This window comes from Planococcus citri, chromosome 1, assembly GCF_950023065.1.
Source record: "Planococcus citri chromosome 1, ihPlaCitr1.1, whole genome shotgun sequence".
NCBI classification, from domain to species: domain Eukaryota; kingdom Metazoa; phylum Arthropoda; class Insecta; order Hemiptera; family Pseudococcidae; genus Planococcus; species Planococcus citri.
Window position 1 is genome coordinate 40897546 of NC_088677.1, and position 24785 is coordinate 40922330.

A 24785-nucleotide genomic window follows, 5' to 3' on the forward strand; every position below is an offset into this window, starting at 1 on the left:
TGATTGATTTTTATATAAAATTCATCGTAGAATTCGATGGAACCATTGTTGAGCCTGGATTTTCACTCTAAACGGGTAAAAAATTGCTCTAAAGTGACGTACCTAAAGAAAATTTTTTTGAAAAACCAAAAATTAATTTTTTAAAATTTTTTTTAGTTTTAAAATCAATCTGGAGACGAAACGGAGCGTTCTACGAGAAAAATACATCAACCAAAGTTGTAGAGAATTAAATTTCCAAAAACCTATAAGAGGTTTATTTTTCTCCAAAATGCATAGTTTTTCCGTTTTTCTCAAAAAACAGAAATTTTACGGTGATCATCATGAAGTTTTTGTTTTTTGAGAAAAACGGAAAAACTATGCATTTTGGAGAAAAATAAACCTCTTATAGGTTTTTGGAAATTTAATTCTCTACAACTTTGGTTGATGTATTTTTCTCGTAGAACGCTCCGTTTGGCCTCCAGATTGATTTCAAAATTAAAATAACGAAAAAAATTGAAAAATCAAAAAAAATTTTTAAAAATGAGCACAATTATAATTGAGCCACCCTGTATAATATAAAATTATCCCGAAAAGTTCCCAAAGAGACTGCCAGAGTGTGTTTTGAACGTACCCAGCAGTAACCATCCTAATATTTCTAAAATAACAACTGTAAAATTCAAAAATAACTTCAAAAACTTTGAACGCGTTTTTGGGTGCGTGTCCCCTTTCTGTATGCGCCGTCACATATACACGCACCGTCAACTTTTCAAAAGAAAACATCATACAATACTGAATCAAATTTTTAATTACAAAATTAATATAAAAGCAAAATGAAACATATCTGTTATAAATTTTAATTTCTAGCACGTTTTACATCTTTTACACTCATTATTCAATAGTCGCGAATAAATATTATGCTAATTACAAAAAAAAAAAATCTTCAATAGAAGTCATCACATTACACAGGAAAAAAGTACATTGTACAGGAATTTACAAAAACACCATCTAGGCCGTAGGAAGTTATGTTCGATAAATTTTTTGTAAACGGCTTTAAGAATGGAATGAAAAGATGGATTTCTTTTTTCTTCAAAACAAATGACCAATGGAATAGAAATATCCACGTTATAATATCCTATAACATAATGGAATGTATTTTTTTCTAGGTACCTATACGAATGTGGTCATAAAACATATTCATCATTGAGAGATACTAGAGGAACATGAAGGTAAATAAAAATAAAATGCATTTTACTTTCATATTTTTGGGAAAGTTTCTATAAATGCGGATATTTGAAGGAAAAATTCTTACTCTATGAAAAAAAAACACATCGCATTTTTTGTCCGAGTAATAAATTAAAAAGTGTATACAGAAAGTACAAATTAAATAGAAGGCAGTGATGCAGCCAGTAAAATTCTAAAATAAGCTTGTTCTATTCTTACTATTAAGAAATCAATATCTTCCACTTAAGTATTCTTATTGAAAAACATTGACATAAGAGATCTCACATTTTTACTATCAGATAATCATTTCGTATAAATAATAGTATTAAAATATATTTTTAAAAATAGACAAAGAAAAACATTCACTAGTTAATAGCACACGTTATTTTCATAATGGCAATTATGAAAATTTCTCCCATCTCTTAAATGCAAAATATCCAAACATTTTATGATTCGAGATAGGTACGGAATAAATGACTGGCATTTTATATAGGGAATCGCGAGTACGAGACGTTCTCATAGAAATACACGAAAATACGAGTGAATTGATTTTTCTAGATGTTTTACTGTAGTAATTTTAAAATGAAAACAGAATAAAGAATGTTTCATGAACAAAACGTAATTATAGTTGCAAAATTAAGCATATTTACAAATGGATTTTGTAAACTATACCTAACTCTATACGATTTTCAATCTAAATAGGCGATCAAATAAAAACATCAAAGTTACAAAGACCGCAATGAACTTAATAACTTATTTTTGATTAAATAATAAACAGTCTATTTTTTTTTTACAAAGAAACGTAAATTATTCTAAAAAATTCTTAAATTTAGCAATCAAAAATATTTCCAGTTCCGACCAACGCAAAAATTTTTATTACCAACTTAATTCGACGAGAAAAAAAATTCAAAATGATTGTATGGTACGCTTATAGAGAACCACATCGACGACTTCAACATTCATTTTTATCGAATAAATCTCCTAAGGCCTAAACATTTTACGCAAACAAACACCTTCTATTATTTATCAATATAATGCCGTCAATTTGAACATAAAGTAGACTTCAATCGATTCCAACGATTCTAATGATAAAGAAAGTATAAAGTAATCAAAACGATTATAATGGGCTATAAAATATAAATGCTATATCAAAAAATTAGTAAAAAAATATCTAATTAATAAAAATAAGTAAAAAAAGTATCGATTTTTAAGCGGTACAAAAAGCAAATTTAATGTATGACGAGGAATAAGAATTTGTTACGTTAAGCTTTGGTATCGTAGGTACCTACTCGAAATTATCTATCAAAAGCGGAAGTAAAAAACAAACGATGGCAGTGTGAAGCTAAGAAACTATTAACGATTTTTTTCTTTAATTAAAAATTATTAATAATCGACTACAGAACACAGAATTTAAAATATGTACGGTTGTGTAATAGATTGTAGGTATTATTGTGGAATGTAATAAACCAATCAAACACGATAAAAATGTAATCTCATTTTTAAAATGTTCTCGCTTGCTAAATCGGTTGATTTATCGATAGCCTATTTAATAACCAATACAAACGAATTTCTTACAAGGAAGATAGATTACCTACTTAATTTATTTAATTTTTCAAGACCATTATACATGAACGTGATTCTACAAACTATAAGCGTGATGTAGTTCGAGTGAAATGAATATCTACATCTCTACATACGAGTATACATTTTTAAAAATCAAATAGTTCGAGAAATACACAAAATCCAAACGAAAGTTTTTCATCGTAAGTACAATGAGAAAAAATAAATTCACATGCCAAAATTTTTCTAAAATAAGCATCGATCAAACAAACCATGTTGGTAGGTAATTAAATTTTAATGATAGACATTCGAAACATTGACTCAAAATAAGAACATACCTTTAGAAAAAATACCAAAAAAATTGAAAGGAACTGAAAAAGCAAAATTAATTACTAAAGCAGTCAGTTTTTCAGTGTAAAAAAATCAATTTACGCGGAGTCCTGATAAGAAAATGTTGAATGATGTAGGTAGCGTTCTCATTCTTTATTATTTTCGATAATACCCAGTCTAGATACCCATTTAAACTACTTGTATTCGTTGAACTGACTAGAAAACCCTATATTAAAATATGTTTCTAGCGATCGATGTAGTAATTAATAAATTCAAAAAGACATAAAAACTACTTTGGCGACGGTTTCGATCCTATGATTCATGAAACAATGCCTGTACAGTCTACCCTCTATTTGATTGTTCTGTTGTTGAATGCGTAAATGTTTCCATATCTGCGATAATTATATACATTTTTTTCTAACAACATTCACGATTAACTAAACATAATTACAAACAAATAACAATTTTCACAGAAAAAGAAAAACAAACAAACAAAATGAAGAAAATGGAGTAAATCGTAGATAAAAATTAAAAAAGGTATTTAACAACATTGATTTTTATCTTATGCAATGATAGTTCTCAATTTTTATCACATTCAATATTTAATATAAAACATTTTTGTTTTTTTGTTATTTAGACGAAATTAAAAAGATAAACCTACTCTGATACAATTAAATAAAATAAATTAAAAGTGTAAAATGACTAAAAATTTATTTTATAAGTAACTGCCGTAATTCTTAGAGTATGATCACAACCTGGCGGTGAGCAGTACTTAAAAAGACAAATTACAACACGATTTTACCTATTTGCATAAATTAAAAATCATTGTGATTGCCACGTAAATGATTATCATATTATACGTAATTTCAAAATATTATTCTGATTGAATACAATATTTAAATGCAGCGAAGAATTGATATCGTCGCGTTTGACTAGTTATAGGTATTCGTACATTTAAAAACTATTTCTCAATCATTTTGTTATAGAGCGGAAATATTTTGGAAAATTGCGGTAAAAATCATACCTCAATGAAAGTTTTCAAAAAGCATTTCAAAAAGCTACGTATTTAGTTGGTTATTTTATTTTGGCTATACTATGAGAACATTTTTAAAGCATAAAATTAAACCAATAAGTAGGTATTCACCTTTTCATTTTAGAGCTTTTTTAAATAGGTAAGTAGTAAAGAAGATTAATTAGTTTTTAATCGACAGACTTTTATAACAAAAAAATACAGGTAGGTATTTGAGATTCTTAGTCCCAATTTTGAAAATTTGTCAACTAGTTCACAAACGCGAGTAACTAAAAGCATTTCAATTTAAATGCATAGATAACCGTTACTTTCTCATTTACGTCAAAATTTCATTTTCGTTTCTCTTTTTGAATCCTTAGTCTATATCTGATGAAAAAAATGTTCAAAAACACACCTACATAATATAAAAACAAAATTTAAATTTAAAAAAAAAGAAAAGAAAGTACAGTAACAAGAATAAGAATAACGTACTTCTCTAATCATGGACAACAAAGTATAAACACTCACACAACTAAAAGCACTTATATAACAAAAATGTAAAAAAAAAAAGAAATTCATTAAGTAACAATAAAAAATAACGTACCTAATAGTGATAATAATAGAAGTATTTTTTATATTTAGTATAATAATAGAATTTGTTTTTAATTACAAACAAAAACGAGGAGGAAAAATCATAATACTTTGTTGAATTTGTACGTATATGAATATTAGGAAAAATATTTCAGTCAGAAATTCCATTGCTTAATTTTCTATTAGGAATAGTCGTGTAAAAATTTTCATTAAATGAGGCTCTTATAGGAGTGAAAACTTGAATGAGATGAGTTTTAAATAGAGAATAGAGATACAGCTATTTTTAATTGGATAAATGCGCTTTTTAAAAGGCTTTAGCACCAGACTGATAACAATTATGTAGCTAAACTAATCTAAAATGGAAGGATTAATCTTCCTCAACAGAATAACAAAATGTCTAAAACGTTTGAAAGGTAACAAAAAAATAAATAAACAAATAAATGTACATAACAAATAACATAATTGTCTAATAAATTTTTAACAGAATAAATTTCGACTGAAGTAGATAGGTATTAAATGATTAGGTACACAAAAATTTTGACGAATTTACGTAGGATACAGTAAGTAATTACGAATATGTGTGTTGTGATATGTAAAAAGCAACAGTGAATAGTACATTATATTTTGATAGTTGAGCAAGAAAAAAATAAATTTGTGATAATCAAGCATCCATTCTGAAACAAAACAAGAGAAAAATTTACTTTGAAATTATAAGTAGGTAAGTAAAGTATACTGATTGACGAAAATTCAATTTCCATGAACGGAATTATTCACTATAACGTCAAACTATGATAAATCACGCGAAAAATACTAACATTATCATTGTAAATCTTCTTCGCATTTTGGTATATCAAAAATCTCTGCAAAAAGAGGAGGAAGTCTTAATTTATTCCAATTTAAACGAAACCAATCTAAATGCGTTAAATGTTTGGCCCCCAAAGTTCGCAGTTCTGTTAATTTTATTAACACTGTTGACAATACATGCGGTTCGCTAGCGTGATTTCTGCCAACCTGCGGGTAAAAAAAATTATCGAATTATAAACTTGCCACGAGTCGATGCTTCGGAGTAAAAGTTTTAAACATACTTGAACTTTTAGAGCTTCTAATAAACGATCTTGATGATGTTGAACGGATTTTATATCCGTAACACCATTCCTTTCAGGAGTAAGTAACACCACAGCGCAAAATAATCCTAATTCTGTATCATTCAATGCTAAAGAATTGAAAGAACTAGCAAACTGAAATATATTCGTCACAAATTCAACCTGCAAAATTAATTGAAAAATCAATCAAGCATATTTTTCAAAAGAACGATAACTAAGTGCATAGGATACCTAAAATTACATTTTAGGTAGGTATCAATAATTGCTTGAAATAAAACAGTCAAAAAGAATCCTTACATCGTACATGGTTTCCATTTGTTGTTTAGTGATGAAAGTACCATCATAAAATGTTAAAGTTGTATCCGATGTTAACCTTGCAACTTGACCGAGCCATAGTTCAAAGAATCCAATTTTAATTAATATTAACTGGTCATCTTGACTCAAATGACAAAAACCTAAAACAAATAAAATAAAACCGTTTAGAATCAATGCTTTTAACCGATGCAATGAAAACGACACCAGTGAAAAATTTTTAAACGCCCTTACCCGGTACTCGTTTGGCAAATTCTACTACTCTTTGAACCGTTGGAGTAACATGAACAGCAAACTGTTGCCACAACCATATACGTCGCATTTCTTCATTTTCTACGGTCGAAGATGCGACTTCGGGATTAGAACACACCACTGGAGGCTGAAATAAATTTGTATATCAAATCAGTGTTGATGTCAAAAAACATGATACGTCGTATCTACATTTTCTTCCCCCCAAAAAATAGGGATATCAGAGTAGAAAGTCATATGCACGTTGGTTTTTTCTGCATGCAGGACTAGGGACTACCTAACCTACCCAGTTCTTATGAAAAATCGAATCGATGCAGACATATTTGCCTATCATTTCAACTGCAAGGAGAAACGTACGTTTATAAATAGGTATGTTTTTCAATTGCCTGATGCATATCAAGATTAGGTAGCCTATTATTCATTTTCAGTAAAAAAAATGTATATTTTTTCATTTTTTTCATTTTTTAATAAGTAGGTACCTAAAGGTATACATTTGGAGTTGCCTTTGCAGTCCAATGATTAGACAGATACATATACCAACATCGATCTGGTAGATCTCTATTACTTGATACAAAAATTATCTTCAGCATCTTTAAATTACCACCTTCAAATCAAACCACGAACGAATGTTGAAATTTTCGGTAGCCTAAATCAAAAAGCACCGAGTTCATAGGTTTCATGCAATCGAGTTAATTTTTCATTTAGCTACTCACAACGTAATTTTTTACACAAATTTTCAACTTTAAATTTTTCAAGATTTCTACGGGTTTTTAACGAGGCGCCAATCCTATAGCTACCTTTTTTGAAAGTCCTCAAAATTCGTTGCGTTTTCTTCAGTATTTTTCATTTTTTCCAAAAAAGTTTTGAAATTGAAAATACTGCAGAAAGCTAGATCTTTACTAGAGGTTTAAAAATAGCTAAAAAGCACTCAATTACAAAAAAAAATAATATTTTTGTTTTTTTAAAAAAATACAAATTTTTATCTGAAAAAAAAATTTTTAAAAATAAAAATTGACAAATTAATTAAACTTACAGGAGAAGTAATGGGTCTTCTGATTAATCCCCTTGTTTGCTCTTCAGTGTAATCACAGTTAGCATGGTGAGCTTGAGACACCATTAAAATAACATCATATACTGCTAAATGTTTACTTTCGGCATCAGAATGCTCGGACGAATCAGAAGTCGATACTCGATTCGATTCGCTATCACTCCTTTCTCTTGATCTTTTTGGTACACGACCATATCGAACAGCTGCAAAATAAGTGTTTTTGAGTTAATTTACTCCATAAACATTCATTTTCAAATTTATTATGTAATAATTGTGAAATGCGGAAATGCGATACTTACAATCTCTGGACATGCCGACAGCTAAACATTTCTTAAATCTGCAATATTGACACCTATTTCTATTCAATCTGATGACTAAACATTTTCCATCCCTCAGACAACGGTACTCGATCTGTTTCTGAATACTTCTTCGAAAAAATCCCTGTGATAACAAAATGAAAATGTTGATAATACTCGTATAGCTACAGGGTGCGTGAACAGTACAAATTCGAATGATTAAAAAACCAAATTTTTTGTCATTTTTTTGGTTTCTTTGTGAGCCTCTGCAGCTTTTTCAAAAAGCGAGGCTGTTAGGAGTTTCTCCAGAGGTGGAGGCTCAAAGACGTCGGACGTCGTTTGTCGTCCTGTACAATACAATTTTTATCCCAAAATAATAAATTATTCGAGTGCCTATATTTGAGCCTAAACCTCATATTCTCGACTTTTAACCTCCTGTACGAATAAAGCATCCCTATACTCGTAATTTTAAATTTACAATAAAATTTTTAAATTAGGCTCTCGACATTTCACATGCTCTCTATAAAGGCAGGTTGGCAGGTAATACTTATACCTTGATAAGAAGCGAATAATCAGTTTCGACAATATTATAAATGATTAAAGAACTAGTCGTCGGTGCAGTAATGATACCAAAACAGGCCTATGTGCCTAAATTAGGTATCATCCCATGATGCCATCAAACTGTAGGTAAGTTTTGATTGTTGTTACACTACGTGTGTACTGTGTAAGCAATAAGCATACATATACGTACGTTTACGTAGGTACTCGTCTTGAAAAAGGAAGCTAAGGTATAGGTACTGGTACAAGTATAAATAAGTATTAAAAGCGAGTGAGGAAGAAAGAGAAAATTATTGTTTTGAGCAGACGAGATGAAAGCGGAAGTGTGTTGGAATTAAGATTCCGTTAGGTTCGCTGCACTGGTCTATTGTAACTCTTGTATATAGCCTGAAGACTGTTTCATCTTATCATCTCGTGTTCGATCTAACAATTGAATCGAACAATGTGTATTTACACACGATATTCCATCATGAAATTATAAATGTGTACTGTACCTAATATTCTCGACCGATAAAGATTTATAGTTAATTTTTTTTCGACTCTTGTTTCATTTTTTGGAAATGGCAGATGCATGAATAGAAAAAGGCTAATTGAATGACTTTACAGTAGATTGTTTTTACGAGCATTGAAAATCGAATAAATCTTACATCAACTTGAGTAATTGTATTAGCGTAATGAAATCAATAAAAAAAAGTATAATTTTTTGTATAAAACTACAGTTTTTGAAGTTCTAAAAAATTTAAATTACCTACTCGCCCTTTTTAAAATTTTTAGTTGGCATTTTTGTACCCAATCCCCCTCCGCCCCATACTAAGTTATTCGACCCCCCCCCCCTGAATTTCAACCTCTCCGATCAACTTCTCTCTTCTTCATCCCAGAAGAGTATGAAAATTGGAAATGACAACAATGTGAGGTTTTCGAGAGTTCCATTACCCCCTCTTCGTTTTGAAAGAAAATACGAAGCATTGAAAAAATTTGATTGTATATGTTGATTTTTCGATCATTTACTTTTTCAAAAAGATCTGTTGCTGCTCCTCTGCTCCTTTCCACTCAAACTGACCTACTATGGTCAAAATTGAGATATAGGTACCGCAAAAAATATCTTGATACGCAATTTTGATTAGAATTATGATTAATGATTGCAATCTGCATTAATTTTTAAAAACCGTCAACGCCATTTTGAGTTAGTAGGTAGTCATTGAAATGTTGGATCCTCGAATTTAAAAAGGAAAATTTCAACTGATTCGCAAATTTGAATATTTAAAATGAAATACTCATATACTTACGCGTTTGACGTTTCAAAGAAAGAAATAAAAACTGTATGCAAAATGAATAAATGTTATTTACCTTACAGCCTTCACAGGAAGTAACTCCGTAATGGTATCCGGATGCTTTATCTCCACAAACTTTACACGGTACAAAGGATTTGGCAGTGGGTGTACAACTATTGGAATCCGCCGCAGCGTAATGTTGCTCTATAACAGAATAATTGTATGCATTATAGTAAATTGTTGAAACATAATATCGTACCCCTTATATCTAAATGTAAACATATAAATCGATCATAAGTCCAAATAATTACAAAATTAGGTACTTGAAAAAAATTGGATAACTTCGAAGTGAGAGGAACTTTGATTGGAGAAAGAAAAAGCCCGGTCATTGGTTTCAATTTCCATAATACTTTCAACGCATAATTATCAAGTATGGCATTGTCGCAACAACAAGATCGTTATTACTTGCTGTTGAAATTAAAACCGACGTCGTTTTAATTAATCAAAAATCCATCAACAAACCAATCAGCTGACGATCTTAATAATTTTCAGGTATCAGGTACCTACCTTTACCTGCCTAAGTGCAGCGTAAGTGAGTACACAAGTCGCGCTGTAGCGATGATAAAAAGAGCCGAACAGCTGGTCTTTGTGACCTTGATTAACCTTATTTCATTGTCAGTAGTGTAACGAATGGTTTTTAACAATAGAACCAACGTGTAGACACGATTTTTTTTGCTTAAGTATTGAGTTTTTAAAAAATCTACACAATTTAACACTACCTAGTACCTCTACTTAGCAAGTACCTACTTTACAATGCAGCAGACACTCGTATGTAGGTATAGCTTAGGTTTCTGCACGTCTCACTAAATGCAGTGTCTTTGTTGGCAATTATTTACCTACCGAGTTATTTCAATTCGTTTAATAGGCTACCTTTTAATTCGATTTAACGACGAAGACAGGAAGAGCAAAATGTGTCTGGGTCTGCGACTTGCGAGACTGGAATCTCTTTTAAAAACTGGATACACTTAAATTTAAAATCGTCTAATTTATTAATTTTATTCGCAGGTAGGTTTTTACTCGGAAAGAGATTTAATTAAGATGGCTAACGAAATTTTCGTAAAATTATTGGTTTGAGTTGCATTTTGTTTTTGTTTTTTTTTCTCTCTCTCTCTCCTTTTGCATAAGCAACACGAATGTATACCTCAACCTACCTATAGGATTTGTTTTACAAAACGTATATTTAACTCACGTGTTGCTTTATCAATTTATTCGTGTAGGTAAGATATTATATCTTAGCCAGGTATTTTGAAGTGGTTCGTTGACCTTTGTTTTGCAACAAGCATGAAACATGTTGTTTGCATTTTACCGGTTTTGCCTTCCAAAGAAGGTTGGTTTTATAAAATGCATTGCTTTGGTGTGCCTATCGTCTAAGCAGGTGAACGCAAACGCGCCCATACAGGTGAACCATGCTTATGTGTAGTAATGCACTAAGGGCATATAGACATATTGGTATAAATCAGAATCACTTTTTTTAGTTTTGTAAACAAAAATTACTCAAACATACAGTGACATCAGCAGGACAGAGTTACCTATTTTAAAAAATTTTAAGAGCAAAGTCTAAAAAAAAATCAAGTAAATGACTAGTATTTTAGAAATTACACATATTTTGTCTTCTCTACAAACTTTGGTGCTTCTATCAAAGGTGTACACTGTACAATGCAGAGCTGTCAGATTCAATCTACCTGAAATACTTACCTACTAGGCTTTTTATGCTGAGAAGGTTTATTCAATTTATTGATAGGTAAATTTTAACGCTTGAAAATTCATCAATAATATAAATTCGTTCTGCAAAACGCATAAAGTTGAAAAGCCCAATTTAAGAATTCATGCAACACATAATAACCAACACTCAATACCCCATTACTTTGGCCCTTTATTTTCTACAGTGGTAAAACCAAATTCGGGTTGCTGCATTCAAAGGCGAACTATTCGACACCTACCCAATACTGAACACTCGATAAAACCACCAACGTCAAAAACATCGTATTGTACATAGCTATGTACTAGCTAGTGCTAGGTACATAATTAATTTGGTGGTGAAAATTTGACTTTGGGACTGCAGATTGTTCATCAAATTTAGTCAACATTCAGAAAATGCAAAAAAAATCATTTTCTTCATTTTCCTATAGTAAATCCAGTTGAAATGCGTAAGTAATTCAAAATTCAAAATTAAAAAAAAAAACAACGAAAACACGATTTTTTCAAAATTGCGGTTTCAATTCCTGTAAAAAACGAAACCCTCAAGTAGAGATGTAGGTATTCTTAAATTTTTGTTAGGCGAAAACTCCGACTTTTTTTTAATGGGTAGGTACTATGGTATAGTTATTTAATGTGACAGAAGATAGATTGTTTTTCAGCCTTATCACTTTTATCATCTGTTATCATTACACATTTCAATCCACACATTTTTCTTTATTCCATTTTGATTTGCGAGGGAAAAGTTACCTAAGCTTTGGTTTGAGCTCTAAATTTTTGGATCTGCTCTAATTAATCAGTTTGACATTGGAGTTACCTGCTGATTGCAAGAATGCAAGATGGCTGAGATGAATCGTCGAATGTCGAAGACACATTAGTGAACGAGTGAAAAATTGTAAATTACCAAAAGTACATATAACCCTCAATTTTCCAACTGAAAATTGAATTTTTCCAATTTAAAAGCCAATTTGCTTAATTTTTTTAAACTTTAAATAAAATATACCTATTCCTATTTTTCCAACTCGCGTGCAAATTTCTCAAACTTTTTTACATAAAAAAGTCCCTGCCTTTAAAAATTTTTCAACTAAAAAACCGAAAATTGCTTAGTTTAGGGTAAATTGAAGGTACCTAGATAGGTATATGTATGTATTGCGCATTAATTATGCCGAGATATAATTATTGAAATTGAAAGAATATAGGTATTTTCAAGTAGGTAAGTGTTGACAATTATTTTGGTCCTATTGTCTATTTCAAAAAAATCAAGAAAATATCCAAAAATAATTAGAATATAAAATTTATTCGAGTTTTTGAAATGACCAAAAAATTGACACCACTGTACTCTAGAATGTCCCCTTCCTCTCCTCTATGAAGATTTTTATTTCTCCTCCAAGGGCATTTCCGAAGCTAAAAAATGCTAACTGTAACTTGTAAGTGACTTTCAACTTGAAATAAATAGCCACATATTTGGAGAAAAATCGTGTCAGAAACTTAGAAAAATTGGATTCTTTTTGAAAAATCTTTTTTGAGGAAGAAAGTTGAAAATGCTTCAAAATAATTCGCACATGAGTTGTAGAAATTGGAATAACCTTTCGTTTAGACCTAAAGTTGAAAAAAAATTAAAAAATTGGTTTTTAAATTGATAGTTGAAAACCCGAGAATAACTCTGGGTAATTTATAATTTTTCGCTCTCTCATCTCTCAATATTGGGCAAAATCTTCGATGAAGCATTCGAGGAGGCTAACAAATAGCGTTATTATCTTATTATGATATGCCTAAGTATAGCGACTACCGACTGTGTCTATCTGCTTTGAAAATCGAAGAAATGGTGTCTTCTGTAAAACTGAAATCTTTCCATTAATTCTTAATAATCCGACAAACACTGAAAAATAAGTACATATTTGTTTCTTTCAAAATGATAGTCATCGATAGTATTCAAGTTGGTATCTAAGTGGCCAAAAAAAAATGTTATGATGTTAAATTGATTGTCTTCAAAATTGAATGAATTAACCGTATTTGGAACCCATAATCAGCATTGATGTCCTTCCATTTTGGAAATTTCTTTATCGAAATTCACAAAGCCAACCAATTATTTTTACAGTGAAGAAATTTTTGTAACACCTATAGTTACCTATTACTATTTTTTTTTTTTTTCAAAAGATATATTTTTGAAATCATCTGAAAAATTAGGTATGTCTGTGCAGAAGTGAGCGACACATTGAAAACACGATTAATTCAGTTTTTTTTTTCATTAAACTATATCAGAAACAGAGTAAAAAGAGAAAAACTAAATAAGTATGGTACTGCGAGTAGTGTGCAACTGTGTAGTGTATACAGAGATATCTACTATCGTTATCAAGCTGGTAAGTTACATACAGTAAAAGCTCGTTATAACGCTCTTCAAGGGACCGGAGAAAAAGAGCGTTATAAGCCGAAGCGCGTTATAACCGAAAGTTTCATTTTAACGCTGATTAGCGTTATACCGCGAATTCTCGTTTTAAATCGAAAAAAGCGTTATAAAGGAAGTGGAAACGAGAACTTTATTTTGAATTTGAACAACTGTTCCAGTTGGAAATAAAAAAATCTGAAATTTTACTTTGATTTTGAGGTCTGTTATAATAATATAACTGATTTTTTGGCAAAATTTTGCCATAAACGTGTTTTTTTGCTTTTTTAAAAATCAAAACTACTAAAATTGCAAAAAAAACTGTTGTTGCGGGCAAAATTTTCAGAAATTGATAAACTTTTACACATGAGTAAGCTTTTTTTCACAAAAAATTGGGGTTTTGTTGTTAAAATTATGCAAAAAATGTGATTTTTCCTGAATTTTAGAGCGTTAAAACGCGATTTATAATTGCTCATGAGCGTTATATCGCGATTAATTTTACATTGGTTTAAATGGGGATGTCAAGGGACCGGAAGAAATCAGCGTTATAACGAAATCAGCGTTATATCCGAAAGCGTTATAACGAGCTTTTACTGTAATTTTAAAATTTCTTGCGGGATTTATGCAAAAGAATTGAGCGTGCGCGATGTGAAGCTTCTATAGCGAGGTACGATATTCTAGGTAGGTACTAGGTACCTATAAGTATACAGCAAGCGATTCCCACAGCAACGTAAACGTCAGCGTATCCAAAACTTTTCTTTCATTACAAAAAAAAAGTCATTATTCTCGAGCATACTAAATTTAAATTGCCTAAAGAAATTATTCTCATTAAACTTGCGCATTTCATGAAGTTCCTATTCATTTGCTAAATTCAGAAAATATGATAGGTGAAAGACTAAGTACGCAAGTTTCGTTGCAAATAAAATAATAAAAAATAAAAATAAAAACCATTTCAAACTATGTTTAGTTCATTTCAAACATTTTCAGGTAAGTAACATTCACTTACAGTTTTCTATGCAGGTATTCTTTTGTATTTTGTGATGTGTCATTTCACTTTACCCACCTTAATACATATTTTTTTTAGTTCTGAGCAAAAAAAAAAAATTGAATTGTAAATCATGATTCGAATAAAAGAATTTCAAGTCGTGTTTTCTCAAGCTAATGAAACATTATTTTTTTCGTGAAAATTTTGTTTCGAATTCTTCTCTTATAATAGGGTAGAAATGATGAAAAAAAATAAATACACGAACAAAAAAACAAGCTACGAGAATGTAACATTTCAAGTACCTATATACTTATTTCCACGATTTTTCTTAGGTGCTCCCTATATTTCATAAAAAGTTTGCTTTCTAGCGAAATACACGTGGGCTGATTTTCAAAAACACGTTTATTCTTTCGATTAATGGAAATAAGATCGTTGTGAAAATGGATGTAAAGTCTCCTCTCCAAGAAAAGTTTCAAATCATGGATATGTTTTTAGCCGAAGTGTCATCTGAAAGATTGGAATATAGAATAAAAAGAAAAATCAAAACGTTATTTTTGATATGTTTGTTGCATTCGCTGGTTTTTTCAAGTGCTTGATAGTCAAATTTAAGTAAGTATACTCTGAATATTGAGGATTTATTAATATTTTTTCCGAGTTATCAGAATTTAATATACTTATGAAAATGTCGGAAATTGTTGGTTTTTTTCTATGGTTTTACATTATCTAACATCAAAAATTCATCGTGATTTTTAAAAAAATCTGACATGTCAGAAAAATTACCTAATGAATTTTCTTCTTAAATTTTCAAAAAAGTTGGTCGATTTTCTTTTAACTTTTCAAAAGCCTTACATAATATCAGAAAGTCAAATTAATTTTTTTCCAAGTTTTCAAAAGTCAGTGTGACGTGGATCAACATCAACGTTACACGGATCAGCATCACGTTAAAAATTTCGGAATGACCCCCGGTGCAATAAACATACTTAATTTCATGTTTACATCGGAAAATTTCAAAAAAGAAAAATTGCATCGTATGTATAGCATTGGAAAATTCATTTTTAGGTAAGTTCCTTACCTATAAGTAATTATATACCTATAATGTGTCTAGGTACCTATATCATATTTAAATTAAAATTGGAAAATTTCCAGAACAAAGTGAAGAATTCATAACAATGCTGAAAACACCGCAATCTTCTTGAATGTATGTACTCGTATTATTATCGAAACCGAGCGTGTTGGAAACAAAGACACCTCTTTAGTTAATTTAACCATAATAAGCCTCGTACTTGTAAAATATTGAGAAAATTCTTCAAAAGAATCAATGTTGACGAATATTAGACACGAAATATAACCTAGTTTTTAACTTTTGTAGGCTTTTATCTACCCCCGACAACAACACGTACTGTTGTATAGTGTATTTTACGAATATATGTAAGGCATTGGGTCTGGCAGGGTTTTACAATTCAGTGTACGACTGAAAGTAGGCACGTGTTCCTACTTGCTTTATCGATCGGGAAGTAATATTTATTTGGGTCGTCAGAGAGGGTTGTTGGTTACTATACCACTAGCAGTGAATGATAAGACACCAGTGCCCTAAATAACTAAAGTCTATTGGCCTCTCTCAGTATATTATAATATCTCATACCTTCCTTTCACAGCAATTTCAAAATCAACAAGTTCATTTATTGAATAAACAAAACGGTCAATTTTTTTCAATGCCTACCTTAGGTACCTAGATGTAAAAAACCAGCCATTTGAATGAGTTGTAATTATGATTCAAAAGGCAGACACGACACATGCGGCGAATTTCGTTCGGAATTTTCTTCAACTGTTCGCTTATGGTGATACTTTTGGAAGTTACATGATGGTTCTTACAGCAGGGTGTCTGGAGATTGAGGAACCAAACTGATAGTTTGAATGTAACCAAAAGGCTACCATACTGATTTTCAGCTTTGAAATTAAATGAGCAAATAAAATTAAAATAAAAAAAAAAAAAAATTCGAATGAATTTTCTACCACGAGAATACGTAGGTAGGACGTTGTAAGCCTAAGCTTGGCGAATTTTTTTTTGTTGAAATTTTTCATAAATTTTGAGCACTAAAATAAGTTTAATCTCAGATCTTGGAAAGGTTGCAGTAATAAAATTCGTCCACGTTTTGTCATTCTTTCAATTTTCTTGGTCATTTTTGACATTTTTAATATCTATAATATTTTTTTCAAGATGCATTTGCAACCCCTTCAATTTGCAAGGTAGGCGAACTATCGCCCCAATAGCCAAAAATTCATATTTCAAGTTATTCTTTTTGTGAACAACATTTGTTTTATCAATTTTGGATGCATGTATCAAGCAACATAGAGGAATCAGTTGCTCATTTTCGTCGAATAAATTGTACCAGATTTTGAAAACACTAGAAACAAATTTTAAAGAGGGCCGACTTGTGCGTTTTTTTGCCTTTAAATTCTTCAATTCAACTTCTAATAAAAACTTGTTTTTAGTTGTTCTAAAATCTCCAGCATTTGTTTGAGAAATTTGCTTTCAAAACCTAATTAATGGCGAAAAATTGAAAATTTTTCAAAAAATATTAGTAACTTTTAAAGAAATTGTGTTGAATTTATTTGGTTTTAATAATTTTAATTGCCTCGAACTTGTGATGTGATTTTACCCTTTTAATGTCCTTTGCAAGATCTCTGGATCAATTGAACCCCTTCCAATGAACAGATCAAGAAGAGGCAGACATAGCAATTGTGACCCAATAAAATAACCATGAGCAAATTTTTGTTACCGTTTAATTTTTTTGGAAATTCCAAAAACATATTTTACTCATTTTATTAGCATGTTAAATAAGGTTTACAATACCTAATTGGCATTTTCCAAAGATTTCCAGGATCCATTTTAAAAAAGCTGGAATGCTGGAAATTATAAATTAATAAATTATTACTACCTATTGATGGTTTCGTCCAGAGTAAGAGTGATTATTTCAAACCCCTCCCCCCCCCACACACACACGTATATTTGAATTGTTTCATAAATTCTCGATTTTTTGTTCTTTTTCAAAAATGTCAAAGAATACGTTGAAACTACTCTATTGAATTTTTTGAAAAATATCAATTTCTACACTTCATTTTTAAATTTTTAAAAATTTATTGCCATTATTAAAGTTTAAAATGCTAATAATCTTGAGATCGAAATTTTTCGAACAGATTTTGCGCTCAAATTTGAAGTTCTCACGGACAACTTTTTATCAGATCCACTGGCAAAAGAAAAAATAATATTCTACATACCTACTGTGTTCTCATGAAATGTTTCGTTTATCGTTTCTCATTTCTGATTACGCAGACGTTCTATGGGACATCGTGTAGATATATTTATAATTCTTTGTATGCCGCTAATGTTTTTCTACTCCATCAGCAAAAAAAAAAAAATGAGTATCGCTTCACCCATCTTGCTTTAGAATAGCCACTGTATAGGTAGGTGATTATATTTTGAAAAGAAAAAATATCTTGAGGAATAGACCTGGACGATTCATTTTTCTTTCATTTCGTGATTTGTTGAATTTTGAGCGAATAGCTAATTTTGTTTTTGATTTATGATATATAGTAGGTACCAAAGAGTAATTCAATAATCAATATATTCATCCGTTGTCTAAATAATCATCTCAAGCCGATTGAAAATTGAAAAGAAAGTGAAATGATTAGGCAGTTGTTTTGAAAACAAAACACAAACACATTTCGCCTTCAATTGAATTAACATCTCCGCAGAACAATACCACGATATTAAAATTGTGCGGAATGTACCGGCGTTAATCAATACTCAACGGAAAACTACACTAAATTCTCGTCACTTTAGTTTCACCATTCAGCAACGTGTCTCAAAATAGCTAGGTACCTCTACCTACCTACGTAAAATATGCTACAGTGAGAATTTAACAGATTTTCTTCGACCGATTATAATCGATAACAAAATGTCAACGATAAAACGACGTTATAATTTTCATTTTTTTTTCACGTATTACTCGCGCTTCGATTCGTGAAAACGGTGAAAAAAGATTCAATTGTTTCCTAATGAGCGATGCAAAGGTAGATATGGGTTCCATTTTGTATTTCGAGTACTAAATTATAAGTTGGTGCAGGTAGGTATATTTTGAGTGTGTATTTATCATAGATAGGTACAGGTATGGATAGAACGTCCAATTATAAAAAAGTAAAAGTCAAATAATTCTTTATTGCTAAACCTATAAGTATATTTTTTAATCGCATTCGCATATTTATAGAAATGTAAAGCAGACCCCAAAATTATTTCATAAGGAGGAAAAAATAACGATTATATACGAGTAGAAATTTTGCGAAACACTGCTGTACATCTCGCAGAACGCGTCATATATTTATGAATTCATCGAACCTAATAAAAGCTTTATTTACGTAAATAAAAAATATGTGGATAAAATAACGAAATATATACCTACTCGAATAAGTATGAGTACCGATATAGATACAAATAGGTAACTGTCGGATAAAGCTTGTAAAAAATATAAAATTTAGTCGAAATTGCTTTTCTATTGAAAAGTGGTATAGATAAACCGGCATATCTTGTCAACTTTATTTTGGTTGCAACGTAATATTAATTTAGAGGAAGTAATTTAACTGGAATTGGAATAAAAACTTATTAAAGTAGCTTTGAAGACGGTTCTAAAATTAATAAGCGTTCATCGACTTGTTAAGGAATAGGAAAAGAAACCTAAAAAAGTGGTTGTACAAGTTTAGTGCATATGAAGATGAAACTCCTGTCAGATGAAGAAGAGGGGAATAACTAACGGTACTCAAGGTGAACGATCCAGGTTCTCGACATTAACATTATAAAATGGAACCCTAAAGTTACATTATTACGTGGTAAATATAGGTATGCGTAAAGTATTACGTTTTCATGTAGTGCCACGAATAATATTAATTATAAAATGTAATTATTTAGGTAGGTATATTAAAAATGTGTTGCGAAGAATAGTCGTTAGTAGGTACTTATAGAATTGTCGAATAGAGAAAATATCTTCTGATTTTAAGGTTAATGCTACCGTATCTGCCATGAGTTACACCACGAAAATATTAGAAAAAAGAAAAAAAATCAGTTTAATATAATAAACAAGATTTTTTGAAATATGTAGGTACTTATCTATAGTAGCCCCACACAGATGTTCTTCCAAGTAAAGGGAGGTATCTGAGCTGATAGAAAAAATAAGTATCTGGTCGGTATAAATTAAAGAGCGTGCAAAAATAGCCCGCTATAGTAAAAATTTTAGATTTCATTCGTAGTTTATTTTTTCAACTTTGTGGGAATTAGAAAAAAAATTCTTACCTAAGATGATAAAATATCAAAACCTACGCTAGAAAGTCAAAACTCGGTACAAGTTCTATTTTTGACCCTCGCTTCCCCGTGAATATGAAAGTAGTTTCGAACCGTTTTGAGCAGTTCTGCAGCCTTTAGCACATTTTGACGAAATCTGTCCAAATAAACCCCAAGAATTTAAACTCAAGCATGTTCGTTGTGATATGTTGCATGTTAGTCTCATAGGTACCTGTACCTAGCTACAAGATTGATTACATCCTATTTATTTAAAGTCAGATTCTACCCGATCGACAGTATCGACACTATATTTCAATTTTTCAATGACAGATTCTTCGCCAGTCGAAAAAATTATGTGTATGGTCAAAAAATGATATAGGTAGGTATCTACTACCTATTCGTGAAATGAATTTTTTACTTTTCGATTGAATAGTTTTCTTCCCTTCATATTTTTTAATTAGTAATTGCATGCAAAAAACTTTTAAAATTTCGCATTTTTTTCAATTTGGCTGAAAATTTGTCCTAGCACAGATGTTTTTACTTTAAAAACTTACGTAATTGCTATGCTTTTCAACTACTACCACATTTTTGAGAAAAATCTCTTTCATTTCTGAAAAATGTGTGTAAAAAATATTTTTGAGAAACGGTTTTTCAAAATGCTCTTAAAATGTACTTATATTTCTAGGTACTTCCATAATTACCCTAAAAGAGTCGTTGCGCCGGCATGGCAAGATTTTCTGCCTTTCACCTCCTCCCCCTAAAAACCACGAAAATCGATATTAAAAAATTCCAGAGAATACCTAGATAGGAAAATTTGAACCTTATCTTTCGATATTCGGAAAAATTGATCTTTCGAGAAAATTTTGAATGCAATAGATGTTACATTCAGTTTTTGACAGAATGCCCTTCCAACGAGAGTTAGAGAGGTTAAATGTAAGAGTAACCCTTTTTATGTTAGGTTAAAACATTTTTGATACCCCCCCTCATCCTCCTTTGGCCAATTAAAATTTCGCCAGAAATAACAAAACGATAACTAAGTATGATATTTTTTCAAAAATTAAAATTTTCAAATGACTGTCTGTGGTGATTTGGATCCCCCTCTCCTTCACCTCAAAATCAATCACTTGAGATTATGACTTTCAGATATAATTTTGAAATGTAAAAAAAAAGAAAAATGAAATATAGGTACCTAAAGATCATTTAGGCAGGTAAATACTTAGATAATTTAATATTTTTTAAAAATTGAAACGTTTGATTGTCAAAGACTGAAAAATTGCTATTACATCAATTACTTTGCTTACGTAAGTATAGTACTTTTTGTTGACGTGTTCCGAACAGAAACGTACAGTGAATAGTATGCTATGAGCAGAAAATGATGACATATCACTAGAGAAGCTTACTTCATACTTGTTCAATTTTGCGCAGGTAGCTAATGTAGATAATATTCTTATTTTTGGAAATTTCGGGAAGGAGGTATACCTAAGCTATCTTCTATCCTCACTTAAATTAAATTGAACCAAAATATTCTCTTGTGTAACTAAGAACACATCAATGAAGCATAATTTTTCTCACCTACCTATTCAACAAATAAATATCTGCCTTTATTTACAGTGAAAAAAAAACAACAAATGAACACATTTTGCTCCTAAAAAAACCTATATGGTACCCACGTAGGTACTATTTTGTATCTGTAAAAAATACAGCCGTTTGTGATCTCTCGAGCTCATAAGTACAAAAACTACATACTACGTACGTACGTACCTATAGTGAACGTAGCTGTACGTATATTAAACAGTATAAGAGAGAATATTCCGAGTAAATTACTGATCTTGAAGAATAGCTGTCATTAGCGAATAATAAGGAGTGGTTTGTATTTAGCTGACAGTAATCGTCGCCAGGTATAATACAGTACTAGACTATAGAGTAGAAGGAGTGTTCGTCACGAATTCTATCAGTTCAACAGCCTTAATAGCTATGGAGTACAGTGCCATTGCTAAAACCTGTTCAAGTGTGCCCGGGCTATTATCGCTAAAAAACTAAACTTGTAATGTTTTAGATATAAATCTCGGATGCTCGGCCGAGAACATATTTGAATTCTAATGATGCAATACACCTAAAACATCTGGTAGAAGCTGGGAGAATAAATTTTCTCATTTTTTGGTACACAATTTCAACCCCATAGGTACTCATAGTCATATACTCAATAAAAAAGTAGTCAAAATTTAATAATTTTTTGCTATAAATAGGTAAGTAAGTACATACCTATATTTTTCACTCGGTATGACTGAATGTGGCAAGGATGAACTGTTCATGAATGAATAATACTAACCGTTATAGTATTTATGAGGAATTCTAATTTCCACAAATAAAATAAGTGGATACCATAAAAAGTGCAGTACCTATGTAGGTATTTAGATTATGATCGACTTATAATCAGAGCCAAAACTCAAAAATATGGGTTTAGTAGATACTTGCTTTAATAGCTTCTCTACTACCTAATTTATTTCAAACACTCTAAAATTTTCAACTTGACAATTTCGTGAGCTTCGTACACTTATTTTTCCCTGAACAAATCAACAATAAAAATTCCTCGGAAAGTTCTCCGGCTGGAAATCAAATATGTACCAACCTCGGTGATTAACACCATTGAGGTAAATATACAGTAGCCATTGCCAAATATTTATCAGAACTGCCTCCAACACGCAACCAGTTGATCGGCTGTGATTCTTTCTGTGAGTTTGACAGACATAATACGTACCTATGTATTTTCGTTGATTACATATGTGTGCAAAGATGTTAAGCATGGAAATTACAAACTCGTCACAGAATCCAATAAAATGGGAATTAAAGGAATGCTACATTTTCCTCATTACAATTAAATAAGTGTTGATTCATTGATGTGTAATTACAAGTACGTCATGCACTTTAACTAAAAAGCAATATTTAGGTACCTACATAGTATTGCGAATTTCATGTAGCGCCTGTAATTTCGAAAATAGGCAATTTTATTAACACAGTGTATCGTGAATCTGAACTCATTGTCGGATTGAAATCGAAACTCGTTATGCTTAATCCATTCTTTATCGCGCAATGAATTCTTTACCCAGGTAAGATTAACAATTTGTTTGAAAAAAAAATCATCGTTGGAATTCCGCATCCCGGATTTTTAAAAATTGCTTACTCGAAACGTGGTGAGTTTAATGCTCGTTAAATTATTTTTTGTTAATTTAAATTATCTTGCTTATAAAATCATTTCGATGAAGGAGTTTTAAATCTTACATGTACTTATTTCACTTTTATTAAAACAATTTTAAGCGTACCATCAGCTGGAAACGAGTAGAAAGAATAATTAACGAGGTATTAACTCGAAGTATAAATTATTTTTCATGATAAAACTAGGGGGCTTCGCCCCCTAGGTCGCTCCGCGACCTCCGCCTCCATAGCTCGCGCACTCGCTTCGCTCGTGCTGCTCGCCCTGGCCCTCGCTTCGCTCAGGCCTCTCGCCCCTCCGGGGCTCACTTTTTTAACAACTCAACTCATGCCCCTGCTCCTAAATGCAAATCAGCTGAAATGTGTCAATAGCAAATTCTACTCTGGTTCTAAAGTACAATGTTTAAAAAATTCAAGTTTGAACAATATTTCTATCAATTTCTACAATGAATTAACGACATTTTTTTTCTCAAAAAACTTACATCTATTCACTTCAGATTTATACTTGGGGTATTGAATTACTCTGGTATACTTACTGACTTGATAATTAGGTATCATCATTTTTTAGGAGTAAAATTTCTGAAATTCTATATGTAAAATTGGGTAGAAAAATGTTTAAAATTTTTGTAAAATGATGTCATAAAATGAGTAGGTAGTGAGTATGCTGCAGTAATTCAATCCTATTAAATGAAAATCTGAGGTAGGATAGTCAAATTTGTATCCCAAGTATAGAAACCCTACCAGTGGTGGCTTAGCTAAGAGAGGGACGTGACTTGAGCCACCCCCCCCCCGCGAGTGAAAATTAGAAATAATGCACGCAATAATGAACCGTTTTTTCGTTTTTTCGACCCATTTTTTTCAACAAATTTTCGCTCTCACTTCACTTGAGCGGTAATTGCACCTTCATTTCCATACAAATTATCATACATTACGAAGAGTTTCCATTACATTACCTCTAATTTCGATTTTTCATACCTAAAAATCTGGTTTTGCCCTCTCTTTGAGAAAATTCTGGCTACACTGTACTGAACCCTTCTCCATCGTCACTTTAACTTTTTTACAAACAATGTTCCACTAAACATTTAAATTTGTGCTGTTGAAATAAAATCCTAACCCAAAAATGATCTCAAGTGTAGAACCTCCTCTCCTTATTATTTTAACAGACACCACATTCCAGTTTTGAAAAAAATAAAATACTATAGCAATGAATGTAACTCGCAACACAACAAACAACAACATCATTCCCTCCTCAACACCCCTACGCTGTAAACACGCCCACATAGCAACGTTCTGAGTGTATTGTTGTCGGTGTGCATTGTAATAAGTGCATTTATAAACAATAGAGAAAGTGTTTTTTCAATTTTTTTGGCCTTTAATTTGAAAAATTCCGATTTTTTTTTCTTGATGACATATCTACACGGCAAAAGGAACGTTTGATAAAAAAAATTGTCGAAATCAGTTCGATAGAAAAGGCTGGCGAACTCTATCAAGGTTTCTACTCGAAATTCTATTGTTTAAACACAATAGAAAACGTGTTTTTTCAATTTTTTCGGCCCTTAATTTCAAAATTTTCGATTTTTTTTTCTTGATGAC

At 31.1% G+C, this 24785-nt stretch overlaps 1 protein-coding gene across 2 annotated transcripts in view; it reads right to left on the reverse strand.

Moving 5' to 3' along the window:
* Positions 1 to 766: 766 nt before the first annotated feature.
* Positions 767 to 24785, reverse strand: part of Eip78C (Ecdysone-induced protein 78C) — a 36977-nt gene continuing 12958 nt past the window's right edge. For both annotated transcript variants that reach the window (XM_065344813.1, XM_065344812.1), the window contains 8 exons: positions 9604 to 9731; positions 7702 to 7843; positions 7388 to 7605; positions 6340 to 6484; positions 6091 to 6248; positions 5776 to 5955; positions 5506 to 5701; positions 767 to 5364 (listed from right to left, as the gene is read on the reverse strand). In XM_065344813.1, the coding sequence (XP_065200885.1) occupies positions 5510 to 5701; positions 5776 to 5955; positions 6091 to 6248; positions 6340 to 6484; positions 7388 to 7605; positions 7702 to 7843; positions 9604 to 9731 (1163 nt within the window). In that variant the 3' untranslated portion in view covers positions 767 to 5364; positions 5506 to 5509. The remainder of the gene's footprint in view (positions 5365 to 5505; positions 5702 to 5775; positions 5956 to 6090; positions 6249 to 6339; positions 6485 to 7387; positions 7606 to 7701; positions 7844 to 9603; positions 9732 to 24785) is intronic.